Source organism: Magallana gigas, chromosome 3, assembly GCF_963853765.1.
Source record: "Magallana gigas chromosome 3, xbMagGiga1.1, whole genome shotgun sequence".
Lineage (NCBI taxonomy): Eukaryota > Metazoa > Mollusca > Bivalvia > Ostreida > Ostreidae > Magallana > Magallana gigas.
In genome coordinates, this window is record NC_088855.1 from 20,218,397 (window position 1) to 20,242,090 (window position 23,694).

A 23,694-nucleotide genomic window follows, 5' to 3' on the forward strand; every position below is an offset into this window, starting at 1 on the left:
AGAAGCAGCAGCAGCCAAAAAAAAAAAAAAAGAAGAAAAAAATAATAATTTAAATAAAAGAAAAAAAAAAAAGATTAATAACCTGATCCTATAACGAGATAGCAAAAAGTTGTTTCAGAATTTCAAATGGATAAAGATGAATACCAACATACACATCATTTTCAAAAAGTTTACCAGAGAAAAGATAATTATCAACAACCAGGAAAGTTAAAAAGTTTGAGGACCTAAATGACAGTTAAAGGTAAATCAACTTAAATAATAGTAAAGTATTATAAATTAAAATAAGAAAACTAACATACGTACATTATTTTATAATATAGAAAAAAAAAAATACCAGAATTAAAAATGAAACGCAATAAGACTGAATTTGTTCGAATTGTAAAAACAATACATTGACACTCTGAAAGGAACATGATGTCTAGTGAAGTTTTGTTTCAACAGAAAAGACATAGAAAATGCAGAAATCATTAATAATCTTCATTTTTTTTTTTTTTTTTACAAACATGAAAAAGCATCCTAATGAAGAAATACGCATTTAAGAGGCATGACAATATACATGCTTCACATTGCCTCATGGGCATTAACTTCTGAAGATAATATTTATAATAGTATACAAATGTATGTATGTTAAACATAAGTCCAGCAGATGACTATGTTGAGTAAATGTTTCCTTAATTGGCAACCTTTTTGAACAAATAACTTGTTTCAGACATTATTCTACTGTACAACCTTGTTATCCAGAAGAAAAAACTGATATAAAAGACTTATATTAATAAATAAAAAGTGGTTTGGACGTGATCCCAAAAATAGTTCAGATCTCAAAATCAATGGAGTAAGTCAGAAAAACAATCTATATCTGATGAAAAGGAAAATATTACAACTCACCATGACAAACACTTTTTTTAATAAAAGATAAATAATATCAAATGGAATGAGAAAATATATATTTTTTTCGATTGTAATATTTGTGCCCTCCATTGTGAATGTTTGTTGTCATAAGCATCAAGTTCTTTAATAATTCTTTCATTGCAGCCAAGCCTTATTTGCCAAAATGACTGTATCACCACTAACAACTTTGATATCTTCTATGTTCATGTTCAGCAAAGTGGGTGCTCTCAGGCATCCGCTCTGTTGAACATGCCTCAGTACAAATAATTGCTTATGAAAGATGGTCGGTTTACAGTACATATGATTTAATTAGCAAGAGGACATGTATTTGAAATATGTATGGAGAACTTGTTTTAAATTTTTTTTTAATATTTCAATTCCTTTGAAAGATTAAGGGAGCCTTAAATTCTTGATTTTAATTTTAAGAAAAGTTACTACATTACTACAGATAAACCTCATTATCTTGTTCTTGATGGGACTGCAAAAAACCTTGAGAAAAATAAAGGAAGTAAAATCAGATGAAAAAGCAGTGGTTGTGAGTTCCAACTTGCTTCAACATATCCATAATATTTGAGATAAAGATGTTCAAGATACATTTATCAGATAAAGTAACCTTGCACAAATACTGATAGCTAAAAGTTACACCCTTGATAGAAATATTTGGCATCTTTTTAATGACATTTCTCTCTCTCTCTCTCTCTCTCTCTCTCTCTCTCTCTCTCTCTCTCTCTCTCTCTCTCTGAGATTGGTCCCCACATCGGCATGGTCAATACATCTACATGGTAGTCTAAAGCAAATAATAGCACCTTAAACCTATGACTAGAAAATCAAAACTCATGAACTATCCGCACAGCTATCGGCAGTCACATTCATATTAATGAAAATCTATGATTTGTCCCTCTAAATCAATACTAATTACTGTAAAATAAAGCATCAAATGAATTCAATCTAAAACATAATTAGCCTAGCTACAAAATAACTTGATCCATCAGATATGCAGTGACAAAAGACACTCTCTTTATGTAACTACATACTACAGTAGAGATATCAATATGAAATGAACACATGAATAATGAGGGATGGTCAGAGAAAACATGTCCAAGTTCAATAATCTAATAGCAATAAAAGCTAACATGACTGGTGGTCTCAGAATTGTTCCTAAACAAAAGGACTTGACTCTCAGCCGAGATCGACAAAATACTTCTGACTTCATCACAAATTATGTACCTTACAACTGCTGAAATGGTACATTTTCTTAAATAGTCTATAGATCAGAGAAAATGCCTAAAAATATCTTTCATTTGTTCATTAAATTTTATGCTTACAAGACTTCAAATATATTTACTGGTAAAATGAAACATGCATGTTTTTAAAATTAAAAAATATATATCGTAATGAAATTGTGCACTTCCAATTCTCTGGTTCAAAGAAACATGTTTTTATGAAGGTTTAAATTTTTGTGCATATTCCTACTTCTATTGATGCCAATTATACTTTTCAATTTTTTTTTCTTGTAAAAAGAACACAGAAACTTACTCAAGAAATTATGAGAACCCCTTTTTCACATTACGGAAAAAGAAACTAGATCTAAAATTCTTTAAGGAAATGCAAAATTTGTAAGATGTGTAATTTTGACACAGAATAAACTTAACTTGCAGCTTATTTCACCTGTACTAAAAGTACACTCCTATATATAAAAAAAACCCTGCATGATAGACATGTCATAAATTAATCCATATACATGTACGTGTACTTATAGGGTAAAATAAAAGGTACATGGTACTTTGAACAACTTTATAGTGCACGCAGACACAAAAATTGGGAATCCAGACATATAAAAAAAAAAATATGATGTCATCAAAGATTCAATGTCACATGCACTCATCAAAAACTACCAGCAGCCATTTTGTCAATGAATATGCATGTGTATTCTTAAATGTAAAATAAAGTGGAGGAGGGGGTGGGATGGGATTCATTCAACTATCTATATCAACAATTACATTTTTTTTTCAAACAGAGTTGTTCATGTTTTACAAGTGAATGCATGCATGCATTCAAGATCATCAAACATGTAACAATAAAAAATTTAAATAACAGTACTTGAAAAACACATTTTCCAATAAAAACAAAAATGCAGTACGAACTGCACTAAAAAAATAAATCTTTTATTAAAAATGTTGCTGGTACTGTTCTAAATGCATCTACAGATAGATAAATGGTATCAAATAATAAAATACATGTATCTAATCAATTATAGTACATTACGTAAAATATCTCGTTAAAAACTTGTGGACTAAATGAAGTTGATTAAAATAAACACCCTGTCTTTTATACATAAAAAAATCAACAGTTTTATTCCCCTTATACAACAGATTATTCAAACAAACAAATGTCATTCAACCTAAAGCTTAATCTTACAGAGAGATTAATCTAGTGATGGGAAAATACTGGTCTTGATTGAGGGGGAAGGAGGGTCTTGAATCTTGATTAGGGGGTGGGGTGGGAAGAGAATGAGAGTCTTCAAGCCTGAGGAGCTGGGCGGTGGACAGCTTTCTTTTCTTTGGCCAAAATCTCCTGCTCCTTCTGTCTCCAGTACTCCATGTTCTGTTTGATATGCATTGTATTGTCAGCAACTTTTGGGTCAGGCTTTCCGTAGTCCGGCGGGTTTTTGTCGGGGTCGTACCCAAGAGTTTGCAGCATGGGCGCGATTTTGGCCATGTCCGCTACAGTTTCATCCGAGTAGAATCCCACCCACTTGCTCAGCGCTTCTATATTGACGGGCTTGATCACTTGATCTGTTGATTTCTCTGTTCTGAAACGAGATATTTACCCAGTGATTAAAATTGTCCCTGAAGCAGCCAAATTACTGATGAGTCATGTTACTGATGCATCAATTTGGTCTTTTTTTGTTCAAATTACTGGCAATATTGCTTTGCCCACTCATATTTTCTCTAATAATTATCTTCAGATTTGAAATCCATCAAAGTCACCAAAATAATTTGAATTGAAATGATGTACTGCTTTAATATCTGGCTAGTCAAATGTTGTCATATTGACAATTAGTGTATGTGTATAATATACATGATGTAAAACAGATGCAATCAAATTGTTTGAAAATAAGCCATTTTTACCAAATTACCAAATTGACCAACAACCTTAACTGCATTAATGAAATACCAACTATCTTTTTAAAACATATACTGTAGATTAGCAATTTAATAATCACAATGGTTTAATTTCACTATGTTCGCGATTTATCATTATTCCGCAAAATTAAACCCATTGTGAATAACTATCATTAGCGGTAGTTTTCAAAAAGGTTTAAATGCTACAATATACATGTACTTTAATTATTTCAACACAAAAATAAAATCATCGCGATTGGTGCTTTTTGAGAAATAGAATTAAAATGACTTACAGTAACTTTTTTTTGAAAATTAATTTTTGTTACTGGTAAATGAAATATTCTTAATATTCATGCAATTTATTGGGGAAAAAATAATCCCCCAAAAAGATCAGTAACCTAAGAGCGAAAAAAAACACCTATAAATCCTCCTAATATATGGACATTGTTAATGCAACAAAACATGTGTTCATGACAAATTAGACATAAAGAAATAGGTCCAGGGCACAGCTTTACATTTCCATGTTCCATTTGTGTTGATTCGCCGCCAGTCAGGGCTACGTTGTGAGGTATCACCATGGTTCAGATGAGCAGGATTTTGTCATTTTTATGAATTTCCCTGACACCCATCTTCGATAAAACAGCTATTTTAGCCACAGTAAATTAAACAGCCTGTTTATGTTCACATCCCATACTAAGGAATCCAGGTACAAATTATGGAGAAAAAAAATGTTCATATTATTTTCCCAGGATATTTTGGGGCAATAAAAGATGAATTTCAGCAATTCAAAACTCTGTGAATTATTCTTAAAATTTAAGGCAATTTAGGATACAAGATGAAGCCTGCTGAAATATTGTATCCCATCCATTTCTTTCTACATGACTGTAAAAATGCTCAATTTTTTTTTTAATTGTATGGAACAATTTGCATCACGGTACATGCAAGTGCTAACACAAGTACGAGTGTACAAAATTTTTGAAGTCAGATTCGAAGATGAAAGGACACTTTTAGATTTATTCAATTTGTTTCTTACTGACAAATAAGAGATATTGGCATGCAAATAAGCAATTAGAAGAGATGCTTTAACTATCAAGCATATAAATTTCATTTAGGCATTATGGAATTAAGATCAATTGTAGCCCTGTATCATCTCCTAACAAAGAACCAAGCCGTGGATAACTATCAGCCCTTCACTTTACAGAAAAAGGATTCAGAGAAAAATATCATCCCCTTTATATGAGACTGCATAAACAGCCTGAGGGTCAGACCAGAGAAATAAATGCACATAGCGTTATACATTTTTGGACTATTTTTAGATCATTAGAAGTGTTTATCCATCCAATTATAGGAGTTCTCCCATTGCTATTCTTCATATCTTAACAGATATATATGGCCAATAAAACTAATTCTGGTTGTGATCAACAGACCATAAAAAGCAGAATTACCCACAAATCCACACTGATTTATTTTTGTCTTTGTTTCGCCGAACTGGATTGAGGTTATAATATCACATTCAGGTCACGAGCCATGCAGGTTAATGAGAATGTATAAAGAGGACTCACATTAATATAAACATTAATTGATATACTATAATACCAAATCAGGTATGATTTGGTTATTTTGTAGAAGGATTTTTTTTTTATTTTTTATTTGAATTCGATCAGTCAAACTTTGTTACTTCAAACTAGATAGGACTGTTAAAGAATTACAGATATCTGAGTATTCATGATACCAAGGGTGAAATACTGAAAGTTAGTGGTTGGGATGTACAAATCACTTCGTCATATCCATTATATTCGAGATATCAGTATTCAAGATATCAACTGTACATGTTGTTTATAAAAGATGAGAAATATGTACAGTAAAATACTGTCCCTTACCAAAATATAAGGCCTCTGGCAAACAGTTGCCGCAAATTTGCAGCGAGGTTGCTGCAAATTTGCGACAAACAGTTGCAGCAAATTTGCGGCAAGTTCAGAATTCGTATGCAAATTAGCTTCTGGCAAACTGTTTGCTGCAAAGTTGCGGCAAGTTCAGAATTCGTATGCAAATTAGCTTCTGGCAAACTGTTTGCGGCAAAGTTGCGGCAAGTTCAGAATTCGTATGCAAATTAGCTTCTGGGAAACTGTTTGCGGCAAATTTGCAGCAAGTTCAGAATTCGTATGCAAATTAGCTTCCGGCAAACTGTTTGCGGCAAATTTGCCGCAAGCTTACAGATAGACATAGCAACTTTAAGATATTACAACATAAGAAAAACAATTAATAAACACTAATAATCATTTAATAATGAGTTACTAATACATGTACTATGCTTTTCAATCAATTAACAAATAACTTCTACTGGTGATTGACAAAGATGTTGTTTAACTTAAACAGTTGCAGCAAAATTAGAGAAAAAGGACACAAGTAATTAACTTAAAATTTTACACATTTTATAAATTTCAAAAATAAACACAAAACTGATGAACAAACCATATTGAAATTTGACAAATAGTACTCAACCGATAGGTGTTGATTTGTTGCTGCAGATCGATAAACTTGAATGCAGTTTGATCACAACATGCATGCGCAGATGGACTTGTCAAAAGTTCACAATGAGCTGAGTTCAAACCATATACCATATTTTTCGGAAATTAGGTCGATACTTTTACCGGTAGTTCACAATTAAGCCCTGCACGGTCACTGGTCATGTTACAATTAATCACGGATTCTTTAAGGCATTCTCGATGTCTTTTTTATGACGGTCTCCTGTACGTGCTCTCCGATTTAATTTCACATATAAACAATATCACACAAATAGCCGAATATCACAATAATACCCACAATGGAATGGTCAGACTTCAGCACTGTTGTTTATATGCTTTTCTACGTAAGTCTTACACAAATTCTGTCTTCACTCTTTTTTGGTTGCATCATTTGATCATAAAATCAGTGGGGTTTTTTTTTCCATGGTTTTCTTTAGGTCTGTGTAACCCAGTCACCAGGACAGACACCTATTGGGAAGATAAATAGATTTCATATAAGCACAATTGTTTTCAGATTAAAACAAGTTAGCCTATCATATACTTACTCAATCTATAAATCTATATAAAGCTACAAATTTGGAATTACAGTCATGTCGTACCCAACCCGACTCGCACCCAAACCAACTCGTACTCAAATGGTAAGGTCGTACCCAAAACTATGTGGTTCACTCGTACCCAAATATTTGAGTACGACTTCACTAGTCAACTCGTACCCACGGGGAAAAAATATATTTATACTAAGAATATAAAATTAATGGCTTTTATTTGTATGTTGTTATGTTTTGTATATTATCGATAACATTAATATGCGAATTGTATAACAAATTTAAAATAATTTGTTATAAAAATCTAGTATACTATAGTTCTGTACTTGAATGCGGACGGATCAAAGAATGATTATGAGCAGGTTAACTATCATCAATTAAAATTAAAATTAATTGCTTAATGTGATTCCGTTCAACCGATCAACCAATGAGTTTGTCAGCATAAAATAAACATGCTGCTCATAATTATAAGAAGAAACACACATTTTCATCACTTTTGGAAGATCAACATAGTTCGAGAGAGGTGTGTTTCCTGCAAGAAAACGGTAAGTCAATCACTATATTAGATATTGTTAAATAATTAAAGCATATTTTTTGAGTAATCAAATGAATTAAGCAACAGGCAAAGTTAATTTAAAGTTAAATAAAACATAAATTAAAAAAATAACATATGAATGAAAACTATTGTATTTTATTTTCTTAGTATAAATATATTTCCCCCGTGGGTACGAGTTGACTAGTGAAGTCGTACTCAAATATTTGGGTACGAGTGAACCACATAGTTTTGGGTACGACCTGACCATTTGAGTACGAGTTGGTTTGGGTGCGAGTCGGGTTGGGTACGACTTCACTTGATTCCATATTCCCAAATTTGCACTAGGCCTACTCTAACTCTGACTATGCGAGTAGAACATGAATTCTTTTATTTAAGTAATAAAAATGTAAATCATATAAAATGTACTTTTACACTATGTAATGATAATTTCATAAATTTGGCGTTCTTTAAATAAATTTTAATCATTTGTTCATGCATCACAACGATGTCAATAATGAGCGTTTTGCTCGATTCGACACCCCGCATTGTCATAGGGACTGCCTTATACTGTTAAACTCATTATAAAAAATCACAGTCTTTCGTTTTATATTCCAATAACTGTTTAAACTGCCATTCAACGAATATGTTTTCATTACTTCACTTACTTTTTCAAAAACGTGCTCATGATTATGCAGATGGTGCATGCAGTGGCCTTGGGTGTTGAGACTCGATTCATTCACTTATATTCGTCCTCTGTTTAGCCGTGGATTTTCCAAAAGTAAACACTCCATTGACAATGTTTCGTATACCTTGTGCACAGCCTTATTCCCTTATTTTTATTCACTTTACCATCTCGGTGATGGCAGACAACATGGCAGCATCGAATGTGAAAATTGGCGGCTAGCTATTGATCGACCAATCAGCGCGCGCGTAGCTTAACATTGAAACAAAAGTAAAAGTAGAAACAAACACTGAACAGCATAACGTTACGGAAAACTCTTCAATCTACATGATTCAACATCAAGCGGTTTATATACTCAAATCCAAGTTGACTGATATTTGAACGTAGGAAAAAAGAATATAGCATAACAAAAGAACAGACAGGTTGGTGTTCACGTAATACGTGGGGTCTGGGGGGGGGGGGGGTCATTATGAAGCATCATGCGATTAAAGTTGATCTTATTTTCGTAATAATAAACATTTTTATCGAGACTATCTTAGAATAAAACTTAAATCCAAAAATATTAATTCGATTTATTTTTTCTCTATACACAAATTATAAAAGCAATTCATTATAATTGACAGTCTTAAATTTGTGCTGAATGTGTACATATGAAATTGTATAAGTCTTATTTCTGGTAAAGCTTTGGCAAGCTCATGATGTAAAAAAAACAGAGAAAAAAGAAGAAATGTTTGTGATAAACTTCTGGCAAATTTTTAGGTGTTTGCCAAAAGTTTGCCACTTCTGGCGAAGAAGCTGCAAACATAATTGGGTGTCTGGTAAACTTTTGGCAAAATATAAGAGGTTTACCAGAAGTTCGCTACTACTGGCAAAGATCGGCAAACAAGTTCTAAAGTTTTCTGGTAAACTAATCAGTTTGCCGAAAATTTGCGGCAAGTTTGCTGCAAGTTTTCCGCAAACAATTCATTTTGGTAAGGGGTCATCTGTGGTTTCATTAATATTCAAGGGTATCAATTTTCGTGGATAAAGTAAAACTCACAGTTTCAAGGATACATAAACTCATGGCCAATAGGCCTATCAATACAAACTATTAATAGAAATTGCACTTCAATGAACATTTAATTTCGTGGATCAACTTAAAAACGGAATCCACGAAAATTGGTATTCAATATAGCATTGAATGATTTATTTTTGACGTCGTCGTGTCAATAACTGCCGTCAGGTGAGCAGACAAATTGAATAACGCGCGTTAGCGCGTTATGATAATTTGTCTGCTCACCTGACGGCAGTTATTGACACGACGACGTCAAAAATAAATCATTTAATGCTTATATTTACATTCCCTTACTGAAGAAATCAATTGTTTACTGAAATAAATCGATATAAAGTGAAGACCACGGAGGGAGTAAATTAGTAACAGCAAGAACAGCTGATTTGTAATACCGGTTTAAACTGGTTTTCACAGAGACCGTTGAGATGAGATCGACGAGCATGAAAATATAATCCATGAAAAATAACTATTGAAATGTTGCTTTTAACAATAAAGTCAACTGTTTTGTTGAATAATTATAAAACATGGTGTTTTGACAACATTTATGAAATACATTTTTTAACCGATTACATAGAAATCACTGTTTGAGAACTACTTATGTAAATTACATGTAAATTCATACGAAGTGAATAGGTGTTGCATTTAGAGGCATTTAAACATCACGGAATTTAATGGAAAAACACAGTAGAATGTAAATATCGAATATTGATGAAACCACAGTACTGTATTGAATAATAAAAGATTGACGTTCTCTGATAAGTTTTCATACAAATGTTAGGACCATCTATAAGTTAGAACTACAAGATTTATACCAGTAGTTATGGGGTCAAAACATATTATGTTTATGGAATAAAACTTTTAATGATTAAATATAGGGCAAAGTGGCATTTCTCTTAATTGACCAAACATGTTATGTTCTCCTTGAATTGCTAAGTATGGTGGATTGAGTACTTGTTAGAGATTAAGTTTAGTATGTGATATATAATTTGAAACATGTACTGGTTGGTACATGCTGTTAGACTTAGCTAGGAAGAATTTGAAGAGGTTTAAAAATAAACTACCATCTGACATCACTTTTGATCATCTTTTTAAATTACGCCAAATAGAAATTGAAATAAAATACTGTATACAGGGAAATATTCGCCCCCGTTTTATTTTCGCCCCTTTCACTCTCGTTGTCAGAGCAAATTTAAGACTGGGCGAATTCTATGTTGCAAATAATATCTCTGTTAACATAGCTGCATCTGAGCGAATTCAAGACGGGGCGAAAATAACCCTGTATACAGTATTTTTCAAAAAATATTTCTTTTTGTCTAAACTATTTAGTGATAAACTGAGATATGTATTAGGCCGAAGTAGATAAACAAGTGCTTCCTTTTTCATTGTGAGGCAGCTGGTAAGAATGTGAAACAATTTTTATATGAATTAAAACACTTAAATGTTGTTTTCAAACTTTCACATGCAGTCAGACTTCCATTTCATATGAAACATCTCAAGCTTACTTCACTGTACAAAACACAGATTTTTTTTTTTTAAATAAAGAAGAGATCAATGATTTTAAAAGTAATTCAATATGTTCTAGTCAGTAGGATTTATTGGGAGGTGGAAACACACAATCTTTTAGCTTTATTATCACTTATGACAATAGTTCAAAATTCAATGCTAGGATGATAATCTGCTCTTTTCAGATTTGAGAGGAGAAGATAGGCAAGTGTTATTACAATCCAGGTAGTTGTTTTGAATGGCGACCCAGCAATTTACCTTAACTACAATAGTATTTTGTGAGAATAAGTTAATATACAACCACTTACTTTGAGAGAGAAGCCCCTCCAGGTTTTCCTATAAAGTCTTCGTGATGGAGCACTGAATTGTTCCATGGTATATCTAAAAACTCCAGAATTCTATGCATCCACACCTCTGGATGTAGCGCAAGTTGTTCATAGTACACGGGCATACACCTCATAGGTCCAACTCTCAGGCACTGAGAATACATCACTTCCATGGCTGTGTTCCATTTTTCAAGACACATTTTGGGATTCTTCAGATCGAATCCTGAGATTGTTACTTTCCTTGATATGACTGAATGAATGACAGCTCTGCCGTCTCGGATCATGAGGATGAATTTTGCGTTGGGGAACAAACTACTAAGATACTGACTGGATTTCAAAGTAAAGGGATCTTTATTACAAAGTCTGGGAGCAGCGTCGCCGTGTTTGGCGATGATTTCTAAAATGAAAGCCGACACAGCGGAGTCTATCACAGCATCATTGATGCCCGCTTCTACAAGCCTCTTCCTCTCAATTTCCGATTTCTGCCAGTGGTTCCTCATGCCCAGAATTCGGGGTATCACACGAGTCTCTTCCCCACACCTCACCTCAGGGTGGGCATCCATCATGACCCTCATTAACGTGGTACCACTGCGTGGCATCCCCCCAATGAAGATCAGAGGAGAATTCTGGTCGTAAGGTATGGCTAAGTGTTTATCATCATAGACAAACTTTACGGATTCTCGTGGCACCATGTACGTTTTAGGGGAATTAGTGCACTGGAACATTCCATAGAACACAATTACTGTGCCTATGCACAGGATAAAGGATAAGCACTTCTTTGAATTCTTCATTTGCATGCAGCGTCTGGGTTTCATACTACAGAGTGTCTCCCATGTCACTCCACATTTATCACCTGTCAGCAAATGCTATTTTTCATCTGACAGTCCAATGGTAGAACACAAAGTGGGTCCATTATCAGTGTTTCAATATTGCTCCATCTTCGAGAGTCCTCCAAGAAAATTGCATGAAGGAGTATTCTGATGTAACTGTTCACTTCAATCAGCAGTTTTTCTCAATAATTAACAATAATCCATCTGTGGCAGTTTCCGATTTCCTGCAGTGGCTAGGAATCCATTATACACCTGTAAAAGTAAAGAGAGAAATAGTCACTTAACTGACCAGCGCAAGCCCCCAGTGAAAGAACGTCACATAAAATAGTGACAGCTCTTCACATATAAAGTCATACAGATTGGCATTTACTATCCACCAAGCCCACTGCTATTTTTCTCCAACTCATGTAATAATCAGATTCTCATTCAAAACACCTAGAGATTACAGTCCCCACTTGACTTATTCATCCAGCACGTCTATTACAATCTTTTAAACCCAATCCCCATGTCTTGAGGACGAAGAAAAAGTGATTGGAAACAAAGAGGACGAAAGCTGTTGTAATATGCCATCCATGCAATAGAGATCGTAGATAAGTGAGGCAAAAAATATGTCATCACACAGCACGGAAAATGAAAAGTTTACAGAGAATCAATCACATCCTCAGACAGCATCTCTTGAGCTCTCCGCTATAAACTTTCAAGTGAACAGAATTTTCAATAAGACTGCCTAAATTATATCTTCCTAACTACATCATATATGCTATACTGCTGTGAACTGCACTCCTATTATACAGTCTGCCCTGTGTTTTAGCGTTTCATGATTGAGAGGTTTCAATCAATATGACCCTTTTTTTTTAAGCTACAGAGTTTATTTGAGCTTTCTCTGTCCAGATAGTGTTGATACTGAACAAGTTTTAAAGATCAAATATTTGAGTCGAATCGATGATAGTTGGTTTTCTATAATTGATCCAATAATTGTGGTACAAAAGACCCTGAATGGATCGAGTTCTAAGGAGGGGGTTGGTATCATCGATATACTCACAGACTATCGTCGATCATCATATAGCTTCAAAAGCTGCCGTTTATTTTGAACAACATGGTGATATTTAAGCGACTAGAACCAGGCAAATGAATTGGATGTCTGAAGCATGCTCTTTAAAGTGTAATGTACTGTACTGTACAGATATGACCAGGATGACAGAGAATACGCAGCAGTTATTTTTATACTCAAGGGAGGGAAAATTTAGATAAGAATTTTTTTAATACGTGCTTTTAGTCACGCCTGCAGTAAAAAAATACTGAATGGAGCCTGAATTCACGTAAACTGCAATACTCCAGATAAAAGCTATCAATGGAAGCGTGGAGTCCCATTATTACCACTAGGAATCTATACTGTGCGTTTCAGTAACCATAGGTCTCTACAGAAATTAATGGCCTTACAACACAAAAATTAGATTAAGATCAGAAGCAAATGACCCTTCGTGAGTTTTAATCTCCTAAAATACTGTAGTGAGTGAGCACATTTAATTTCTTTTCAATTGTAAGGGAGAATTAAACGTGGATAAAATAATACAATACGGCACTTGATGTTCTAATACAAAAATAAAAATATTCCCCCAGTCATTATGACAAGTCTGCAGACTCTATTAAAACTTTAATCTACTTCTCTAACAGGGGCTCTTTTCCTTTATAATCTTCTATATAATTTTTGTTTATCAAAATATTAACCCTAACATGTAAATGATCCATGTATTGTAGTTTTAACGGTACACATCTTTACAATTTAACAATTAAGTTAAGGGTTAAGTTTGCATTTACTATGAACAAAGAAGAACTTTAACTTTTGCACATGCAATAAAATATGATTTAATTGTAATCATTATCTCACAAATACATGTTCTGTACTTTCATGGGCCACTTCTTTCTAGATCTTGATCAAATATTCATAATATGCTTTGTACCAACTTTACCAGAAAACAGCGAAATTTAATTACAATGTACATGTATTTAGATTTGCAGCTAAAAAATCAATACTCCCAGTAAGTACAAATTTCTTCCATGTTGATCATTCTAATATCATTCTTTGGAAGACATTTTACTGCTGGTGACAGGCATTGAATCAGTATATTTTATATCCAAATGACAATTTTACCTCAACAACAAACAACCATCTTATCATATTCATTTAGGAGCGTATATTGAAGATGTAACATACTCACAGAGGCTCCTGAAAGTGCGGAGATTGAAGAGTCTATTGGAGCAAAGTAACACAAAAGGGCCGGGATGAAATATCCGCCTATGAGAGATAATCTTTGAATTTTCTTAATGGCCACAGGGGTTAATATTACACAGGTAACATATCTTACAACACATAAAACAAACTGATTTGTGGTTTCTAATGACCAAGTGTGTCAGTAAATCCAATAAAGAAAGAGAGAGCCTTGAGCTAGTGTATCAGTAATTAACACAATTAGCACCAATATGTCTTGTATCATTAGCAACATTGTATTGTATTGTTTATTTGCTGAAATTCATATGAATTATAAGCAGTTGTAACATATGTACATACATGTAATTATAAACATATCCATACACTCTATCTAAGCAAAACCTCACGTCACTACTAATAATAATGTTATGCAATATTCTACAAAGAAAAATATTATTCATAAATGCACATTCATAGGAGGAGAGACCCTTTTAATCAATAAAACATATATTCAAATATTTATACAGCATATCAGGCCAAAATAAAATTATTGTTTGAGTCTGGAATTGTTTCCCATTTCATTGAAAAACCCAGGACTGATAAAAAAAATTTTGGCAAAAAAAAAAAAAAAAAAAAAAATTATGTGGAAATTTTTATTTTTCATCAATTTTCAATTAGTACAACTTCAATTTCAAAAAAAAATCCCCTTCCTCCCATATCTCTAAGTGACAATTTCAAACAAACATTTTTTAAAGGATGGCCTCATAAAATTCTAATAAGTCTAACAGAGTATTTACCTATTCTGTTTGGAAAAATATATTACATTCCTATGCTAAGATTAATGGCTATCTATATAATGAGTGAATTTTAATTGGCTTATTTCAAAATACTTTGAACTCTATATTTGACTTTTTCCTCATCTCCGAAATGTTTCAAAGAAATTGTTTACAGTTGAGAAAACTTGAGTTAAAGATGCTTTTCTTAAATCCTAATTTGTCCCCAAGAGGTCATCAATTTCCAATATCCATTGAATTTATAATACAAGCCTCATTCATTGAGGCAATGATTATGCATCCAATTTGTCCTTTGAGTTGTAAGGTAACAATCAAGTTTGTCCAATGTAGATGAGATTTCAATACTAAATTTCAATATCTAATAGAATAAGAAAGTGTAAGAATTGCAATTCTGTTTCAAGTATTTACAAAATGAGCCCAGGTGTTGCAGTATTTTGCTTAATTTATTATCATAAATTTGTTACTTTAGATATAATATGTTAATTTCACAAATTAAAGCCTAAATGTTTATTTCTTTTAAATATTAGAGGTCACTCACTTCGATGACTTCGCTTCCTCAGAGAATACAATATTCACTTCATAGATTGAAGCTATGGCAAGATGAGTATGTGTATTAAACTTTGAGGGTAGCAAAATCACCATATTGATCTAAAAAAAAAAACACCCAGCAATTATTATGGCTGTTTTATTATATGATTCAGAGACAATGAAGTGAGGAAAACCTCATATTTATTGTGAAGTCATAGCTGAACACATTGAACACTGAACAGGCAAAATCTTATTGGATGACAGAAATGATAACCAATCCTAGCATTTTGGAATCTATTTCATACCAATGTAGAAAAAAACTTACTAGATGTGATTTCAGAACGAGCTACAAGCAGGTCTGCTGTTTGAAATGCAAGAGCAACTTAAATCTGCAGATTTATGAATTCAACTGAAAATCAGTTTGAATTGAAATGAATTTAATATTTTTGTAAAATTTAAATTTCATCCAATTAATTCAAGTAAGATTTCATCAGATGCAAAATTACAAGAGCAACTTAGATATCATGTTTTAAATTCAGTTTGAAGTCATTTTAATTCGATTTAAATGAATGTAAACTTTTGAAAAATTTGAATTTCCAAGATCCAATCAATTTGACTATAAAAAAAAAATAATGATGTCATTTGATGAGAGAGAGAGAGAGAGAGAGAGAGAGAGAAAGAGAGAGAGAACCTTTTCACTAATTTACCTGGCATGTCTGTTTTATTGATTGAAATCTGATTCCTACCAGTTTACAGTATGATACCAATAGTTTAATTGAAACAGTTGTGGTACATAAAACTGTATATATAGGAGAATAGGAGATATAGTTGTCAATGAAAATCAATACCGTTTAACATTTAATAAATACACATTTAATATATGAACCATGACCATCATAGAAGCTTGATATAACAATTGTTTTTATAAGACACCAATGAATATTAATGATAAACAGAATTCGTAAAATCAAGCTTAAAAGAACTACTGGTATGCTTATAGGGTCTTCATCATATGATACAATTAGCTACAATACAATATTATCCATCAGATGATATTTTGTCATATATCGTCATTTAGAAAAGACAAATTCAAAACATCTGAGCTCTAAATTTTACTGGTAAATGTTTTTCAATATCTTTACTGTAGATTCCTATTTAAACGCCAGGAATTAATATCCATGTAAGATCGTGAGAAGCGCATCTCAAAAATTTTAAAATCTCGCTTTCATTTTTGGACATATGTAAACTACATGTAAAAATTTGGCATTTGCAAATCTACGTTCTGTTGATGGAAAACTGATAAATCATGGAATCATTGGTTCTCGCATAAGATAAGGAATCTACAGTATATAGAGCGCTTCTCAAGGAAATAAATAATATACCATGGGGTAGTCTTAACACAGCCTCGACCATCAAGCCCTAGCTCTTATTAAATATTAGCCAGCTCAGTAGTAGTACACATACCTAGCTGCAGGACTGTAGCTCCCGGTCTGAAAAAATTCGGATGGACGACCTGGGAGCTACAGTGCTTCCCATAGTAAAAAACTGCAATTTACGGCGCACAAAAAAATGCGCTAGTTTTGGACCGATTAATCTCATTTACGATCATATTCTGTACAAATATTTGATCCCAAAAAATTCCTCGGACATTTTACTACAGATATCGTCACTTCACTTGCCTCTGATATTCTTTTAAACACCATCAGCAGCCCTGTAAATTAAAGTGGTGTAAGTTTGTTTACATTTAAAAATGGCGACTCTCGATCTCGACGTAAATTAACATACTTCAATTTCCGAGGTCGGTTATCATTTTTAAGAGAAAGTCTGAGGCAAGTAAAGTGACTATATCGGTAGTAAATTGGCTGAAGAAATTAATGGTACTAATTCTTTTTACAGAATTTGTGTTAAAATAAGGTTAATAAGTCCAAAACTAGCGCAATTTTTTGTGCGCCGTAAATTGCAGATTTTTCCTATGGTAGGCACTGTAGCTCCCAGGTCGTCCATCCGAATTTTTTCAGACCGGGAGCTACAGTCCTGCAGCTATACACATACCCTGTGTTCAATTATTAATACACATAGGGAACAATTCAATGCAGAACAAATAAAATCATTTTAAATCAATTAAGAAGGCTGGCTGGTCAACAAATTATAACCATTATAGATCTACCTATTTAAATCTAAGATATGATCTGTTTAGTTATAAATTAATATTTGGTAATCCTAAAAAATCAAATATATTTTATCTTTAAAATCTGGGTGTTTTCCTATTTTTTTATTTACAGAGCTCATCCTCTAAAGGTCAGCTCAGTACAGTTTAAAAATGGTCATGACCATCGAACTCTCATAATTATAATAACATAGAAATCAATTAAAAACTTTGTTTACAAGAATAGAATATAAGCTTTACATATCTCTTACTGAATCAACAAAATATACTGAAAAAGGCCAAGAGGAATAAATGTGTTTACATGCAGTTACTGAATGTTACTGATGTTGTTGTTTCAAGGGGAGCCATTCTGACCAACCCAACTCGAAAACAACAAGTTAATGATCTCCGATCCTCAGTAATGTTCGATAACTCTTAATTATCCAGAATTTTTTTTATTCGTACCATAAATCCATAAATTTGCCTTTTTTATAGACAAATTTAATAAGTCTTGTTATGTTTATAACACAAAGCCCTTCAACAAACTGGTTTAGCTTTAGGGGCTCCACGGAGACCTACTACCTAGAGGTAAAGGAGTTCATGCCACCAATGCGCCGGTATAACCAGTTTTTTCTTGTACCGGTAATTTGAACTCAACTTGTATTCATCATTTATTCCATTATATTCCTCGTGACCAATATTAATTGCAATAACTTTGTTAAATGCATGGATACCATCAAAAAAATTGTTTTTATTTTATTTCTTTTATATAGTTTGAAGGATAAATATTATTTAAATTTTTTATGATGAAAAAAATACCGTACTTTGTCTGAGGATCAGAGAACCTTACGATGTTTTCCCAATTTAACTTTAGTACATGCACCTGCAATCCTTTTTTGGCATAATTATATCAGAAAACAAAATGTGCCTTAGTTAATAGTTAATACGTAAAAGACAAAATGCTCTCTAAGCAATAAATTGTTAATAGCTTGAAAACCTGCAGTTGACTGAATTCTGACGTAATACCTTAACGTAGTCAAAGATACTTAAGAGACCATCAGAAAATGGAGTCCCATATGGCTTCTAAATAAGGCCCTTTTGCTGCTTTATAGTGCTGCATCAGCATTTATCCTGCATGCATGAGTCGATCTAGAAATGAGTGAGACTTGGATGAACACTAAATTGATGTAAATGCGAGTCCCTATACACATTGCAGGCATATTTTCTTTAAATATCAGTATATACATTGTATTACAGTTTAATTACCTCAGCAAGCCATCCAAGGGGGGATCACCCTATAGTTACATTGGTGCAAACCACAAGTTCATTACCCTCAATTCATTGGTACCCCCCCCCCCCCCAAAAAAAAAAAAAAAAAAATTAAAAAAATCAAATCAAATGAAAATCAAATAGATTTTAAAAAATACATGTATATAACCCTGTATATACCAAAAAAAAATAATAAAAAATTCTAAAAAACAATCAGGGCTGCTTCACTTGTTTTTGCACATTTTGAAATTCATATTGTTTATGTAAATTAACAATATTATAAAATGCATTGGAAACCCACAGTAACTTACGTACTGAACAGGTAACCATGATAATGGAACCCATAAAATCCAAATTTAAAAATACATTGAAAAATTTCCAACATTTCCAAAAATTCCAAAGTTTACATAACTGTTAATACTATGAATGAGTATACAATGGTTTACCAGTAGTAATTTATCTAAATGATATTAGGTGGATTTGATCACTGGCAAATTGTATTTTTTGGTATTTATACAAAGTACAGGCCTTTATTTATCTCTAAAACATTGCATTTGGATGCCACACATACTCCACTATTTTCCCTGAATTACCCCTACATTGACAGTTTAAATCAGAAAAGCGGGGAGGGGGGGTGGCACAGTGTGGGGTAGTATTAGTATCCCTAGCAATTTCGGATGCACAAGGGTTTGATCAGATGCCAGCTAGGCCCCAGGATCATGAGGCATTCTCAGTGTTATTAGTCAAAATTTGTACACTTCTTGTTTAGTGATTGACAGCAATTTATCAAAACAATGAAGTGCTCATAATTAAAATGTGTCTTTTTTAAAGTTGATATTATAGTTACATGTACAAATTTAAAGCATATTTTTATGATACACTATACCTTTTTGAAATGATTGTTATGAATGCTTCATAATCCCAAGGCTCTGGAATACTAAAATGAACTCAATGAGAGTCTAACAAATGCATTATATCTGTTTACTCATTCATTTAAAATATCAATATGAAATGAAAAATTATTCCTTATTAAAATAGCTTTTTATGTTTAACTTTTTTTTTGTCTTTACTTCAGAGAATGCAATAAAAGATTCTAATTGCAAACCTCAATCATGAATAGTAATGTCCAAATCTCAAAGGAAAGAATTAACCTGCATTCGTCTTAGAACCCTGGCTAAAATGCAGCTATACAAGAAGGTTTCTCGCAGTGGGCTGCAGTTAAGGTTGCATCGATTCATACACGTTAAGTGTTGACATCAAACTTATATCTATATGCAGCAAGTGTGTCATCTGTTACTTGTAAGACTTTAACACATACTCTATTCACTGTAACCTGACCTCTCCAAGCCCCTACTGCAGCTGTTTTATAATTTGCTTCAACTGACTGTAATGCGTGTACGACATACAACTACTAATGGGGAGAAAAACTGCTTTTTAAAAATTCCATTACATTGATTTAATAATAATTGCTAAATGTTCCCAATTTCACTGAAAAGATGACATCAATATATAATTTTTTCGATCTAATCAGTTAATGGGGAGCGGAATTTTGTACAAGATTTTGATCTAATCAATATATGGGGAGCAGAACTTTGTGCAAAAACTCTGAAGTCCTGACAGCGCGTTCAGGGTTTTTAATTCTACTACGATAATTTTTCCCTTCATTTTTCTTTGACCGGTTTTAATTGTGTAAGTCAAATGTACGCCTGTTAATTATACGGGCTTCAAAATTCAAACCATGGACTTTGAAAGTGATACAAATCACAAAAGAAAGGGTTAAGAAAGTGATAGTATCTAGAATGGACTCAGTTTTGCTATGTACCTACATGTACTTGCACTAACTATACTCTGTCCCAAATTTCTGCTTCCACCACCTTTTGCTCAGTATTTCGATAAAATATATATTCAATACATGTACCTTTGTGCCCAAATTACATTCATGAAAAAAGTCCAATTTTTCTGTTTTAAAACACCCCTCTAATGCTTCAGGTTTCAATAAACATCCAAAAATAAAAAGTCTACAGGGATTTTGCATTGCAAATGACATGAAAGTACCCAGATAATAATGATGAAAATCATGCAAGGTATTCCAAGTGACTCACAAATGGAGAAAAAATGTCACATTTCCCATTATGAATCCCCTTGCAAAATGTATTTTTGTTTGTGTCAATTTCTCATGATATAAAAAGGGAATATCTGAAAAAAGCAAATCTTGGAATTTTTGCGATATATTGATTTCAATCATTTTTCACTGACAGGTACTATCTATATCTGCCACAGTATTTCTTAAGAAAATCAACAAAATGTGATGGAATCTGTAACCTGGGACAGACTTTATTAGTGGGTTATATCCCTTTAGCTCCTATTTGCACTAACTAGTGAGTTATATTCCTTACCTTTATTATAAAAGCTAGTGTAAGTCTTAAACCAAAAGCTCTTTAGTTTAAAAATTGTCGAGCCCCTAACCTATAACATGATAAAGTATAAAGTGTACATTTATAGCTATTTATTATCTGAGCAATATTCATAATGATGGAATATTGGTTCCAATTTTTATTTTCTTAATAATTCATATGGTCCTAATGAGAAGCATAGTGGTAATAAAAAAAACTACATGAGCAATAGAACTACTGACATCTCATCTGTCTGTGCATGATCACCAATAATCAGTCACATAACTGTGACTTTTAATCTGTATTAGGAAAGGATCGAGGGAGGAGCAAATACTGTAAACATATTACATTTGGCTGTCTACTAAGTACTAGTATTCTATTTAACGTTTTTGCAAAAAATGTCATCTGCTAAATAAAGAACATCGCCAAATGTCAAATAGCGGCTGGTACATAATTTATGTTGATAAATAGATCTCTACATGCAGGTACTTTCAAAGATCCGCTAAAATCCATGCTATCTTGTTGAAAAATCATTTTTCGCTAAATATCATATACACACCGAAAATGATATGCTCACAGTGTAGTCTGGTACTATGAAAATATATATAAGGCTTAATTGACCTGGAATCGAACCCTGGACCACTGCATCTCTATACAGGACCTCTACCAATGAGCTTACCCATGCAGGCTGATATCCAAGTTCAATGCATATAGCCCAAACTATATAGAACAATAATTTTTTTTATTTATATTAATGGTTATTTATCAAGTGACTTATTAATGTTAAATTCACCCATTTTTGTATATTTATCTTATGCATAACCCCATGCATGCATATATCCCTTCAAAACCATTCAGTTGTTTAACTATATATAACATTAATCTCAGCTTAGTTAATTAACTACTGATCTATTTTGAAAATGTCAAAGATACAAGCCTGGCAAATGAGCTAGCTGTCTTACCAAAATGTAACATATTTTTTTTTAATTTTGTTTTAACCATGCAAGAACAATGGTTCCTTTCATATGGGGTTGGTGGAGGCATATTAAAATTCTGCAAATAAATAGTAATTAAGAATGCCTGAAAGTCTTAATCATATTACAATCCATAAATACATACATTAATATGTAATTTATATATACCCATCACTTCACCATATAATTTACCCATTGATGTATAACTGTTTCTTCTACATCAGTACATGTATTTCTTGAACAGTGCATTCATTTGATTTACGCCCACTGATAACTCAGGAAATAGTCAACAACAGACAAAGAACTACACATTATAAATATCTAAGTAATTCTAAAGTCGTTTACAACAACTTACCATTCAATACATCGTCAAGTACTTAGATGTTAACAGGTAGTATAGATGTACCCGACCTACACAATGAACTGTGCTGCTGAGGAAAGGGGGACTACTTCGAATTCATTTAGAGGAGTTCCGAGTGTCTTTCATTACTTCGGAATCATTGGCAAGATAACAAAACAAATAACAATTTTAGCAAACAAAGACTACAGCGATTTGATTGTTTGTTCCTGACATGCTTTATGCTTTACAAAGATGTGAGTAAGATGAGGGTAAGAAATATTATGACATGTTTTTGTTTATGTCGCAGATGCCAGATTCTTCGGAAATTCCACGTTTCGAATTTCCTTTGCCACTTTTCCTGTGCAATTTGTTGTCAATATCACTGAATATTTTGAGTTATCTTTTATACAAAACAAAACCGTGTATATATTCTTGATTATTTGTTTTATATAATATTTATTTTATCAGTTTTTAATTGACAACAGGGTAAATAGATTAGCAGGTATATTACCGGTAATCATCAGATCAAAAAATCAAAGAGATGCCAATTTTTTTTTTACACTTTTCTTTAAGTTATCCCTGGCCACTCCTACCCAGACCCTTAACAAGAACTTTCCTTTTTACAATATGTTGCCACACATGTCTTAAATCATTGAGTAAAAAATTATACCCACCTCAACATTGTCTTTATACCTTAATATAAAAGCCTGATTGATTGTGATCATGAACATGTACATTCCAGCTGTGCTGATTGTTTAACATGTTTAATATGATATTCTTACTGTGTTACATACATGCTTCATTGCACAAAACACATGTTGAACACACTGAGTACTGAAAATTGCATTGTATTAAAATTATAATGGAGTTATATATAGTTATACATGTACTTAATGAACTGACTTTAATGAATAAAATAATCAGGGATGCTGAAATCATTCTTTTAGTTTCAACTATAGTCTGTAACCCACTATTCATAAGGGAAATTCATGTTAGTTGACTAAGTTAGTTGGAACTAACACGTACAACAA

The 23,694-nt window shown here is 32.7% G+C and overlaps 2 protein-coding genes across 9 annotated transcripts in view; one reads left to right on the forward strand and one right to left on the reverse strand.

The window, feature by feature from the left end:
* Positions 1-1,242: 1,242 nt before the first annotated feature.
* On the reverse strand, positions 1,243-22,804 carry LOC105335603 (protein-tyrosine sulfotransferase 2). 4 transcript variants are annotated; one of them, XM_066078817.1, is made up of 4 exons: positions 22,679-22,793; positions 14,230-14,306; positions 11,163-12,262; positions 1,243-3,700 (listed from the first exon to the last, which is right to left on the reverse strand). In XM_066078817.1, the coding sequence occupies exons 3-4, from the start codon at positions 11,993-11,995 to the stop codon at positions 3,409-3,411; spliced, it is 1,125 nt and encodes a 374-aa protein (XP_065934889.1). In that variant the 5' UTR covers positions 11,996-12,262; positions 14,230-14,306; positions 22,679-22,793; the 3' UTR covers positions 1,243-3,408. The 4 variants fall into 4 exon arrangements, with proteins under 4 accessions (XP_065934889.1, XP_011437876.3, XP_065934890.1 ...); XM_011439574.4 differs by lacking the exon at positions 14,230-14,306 and having other exon boundaries at positions 22,679-22,804; XM_066078818.1 differs by lacking the exons at positions 14,230-14,306; positions 22,679-22,793 and adding an exon at positions 22,516-22,540.
* LOC105335602 (calcium/calmodulin-dependent protein kinase kinase 1) overlaps positions 22,797-23,694 on the forward strand; it is a 56,993-nt gene continuing 56,095 nt past the window's right edge. For 4 of the 5 annotated variants that reach the window (XM_011439564.4, XM_011439568.4, XM_011439566.4 and 1 more), the window contains exon 1: positions 22,797-22,932. The gene's annotated coding sequence lies outside the window, so the exon portion shown is untranslated. The remainder of the gene's footprint in view (positions 22,933-23,694) is intronic. The other variant, XM_011439565.4, reaches the window with a different exon arrangement.

Coding starts and splice junctions, on each gene's coding strand:
- LOC105335603 (XM_011439574.4), bottom strand. CDS start 11,995: ATGAAACCCAGACGCTGCATGCAAATGAAGAATTCAAAGAAGTGCTTA. Junction 3,701..11,162: donor GGAGGGGCTTCTCTCTCAAA/GTAAGTGGTTGT, acceptor ATCTCGTTTCAG/AACAGAGAAATCAACAGATC.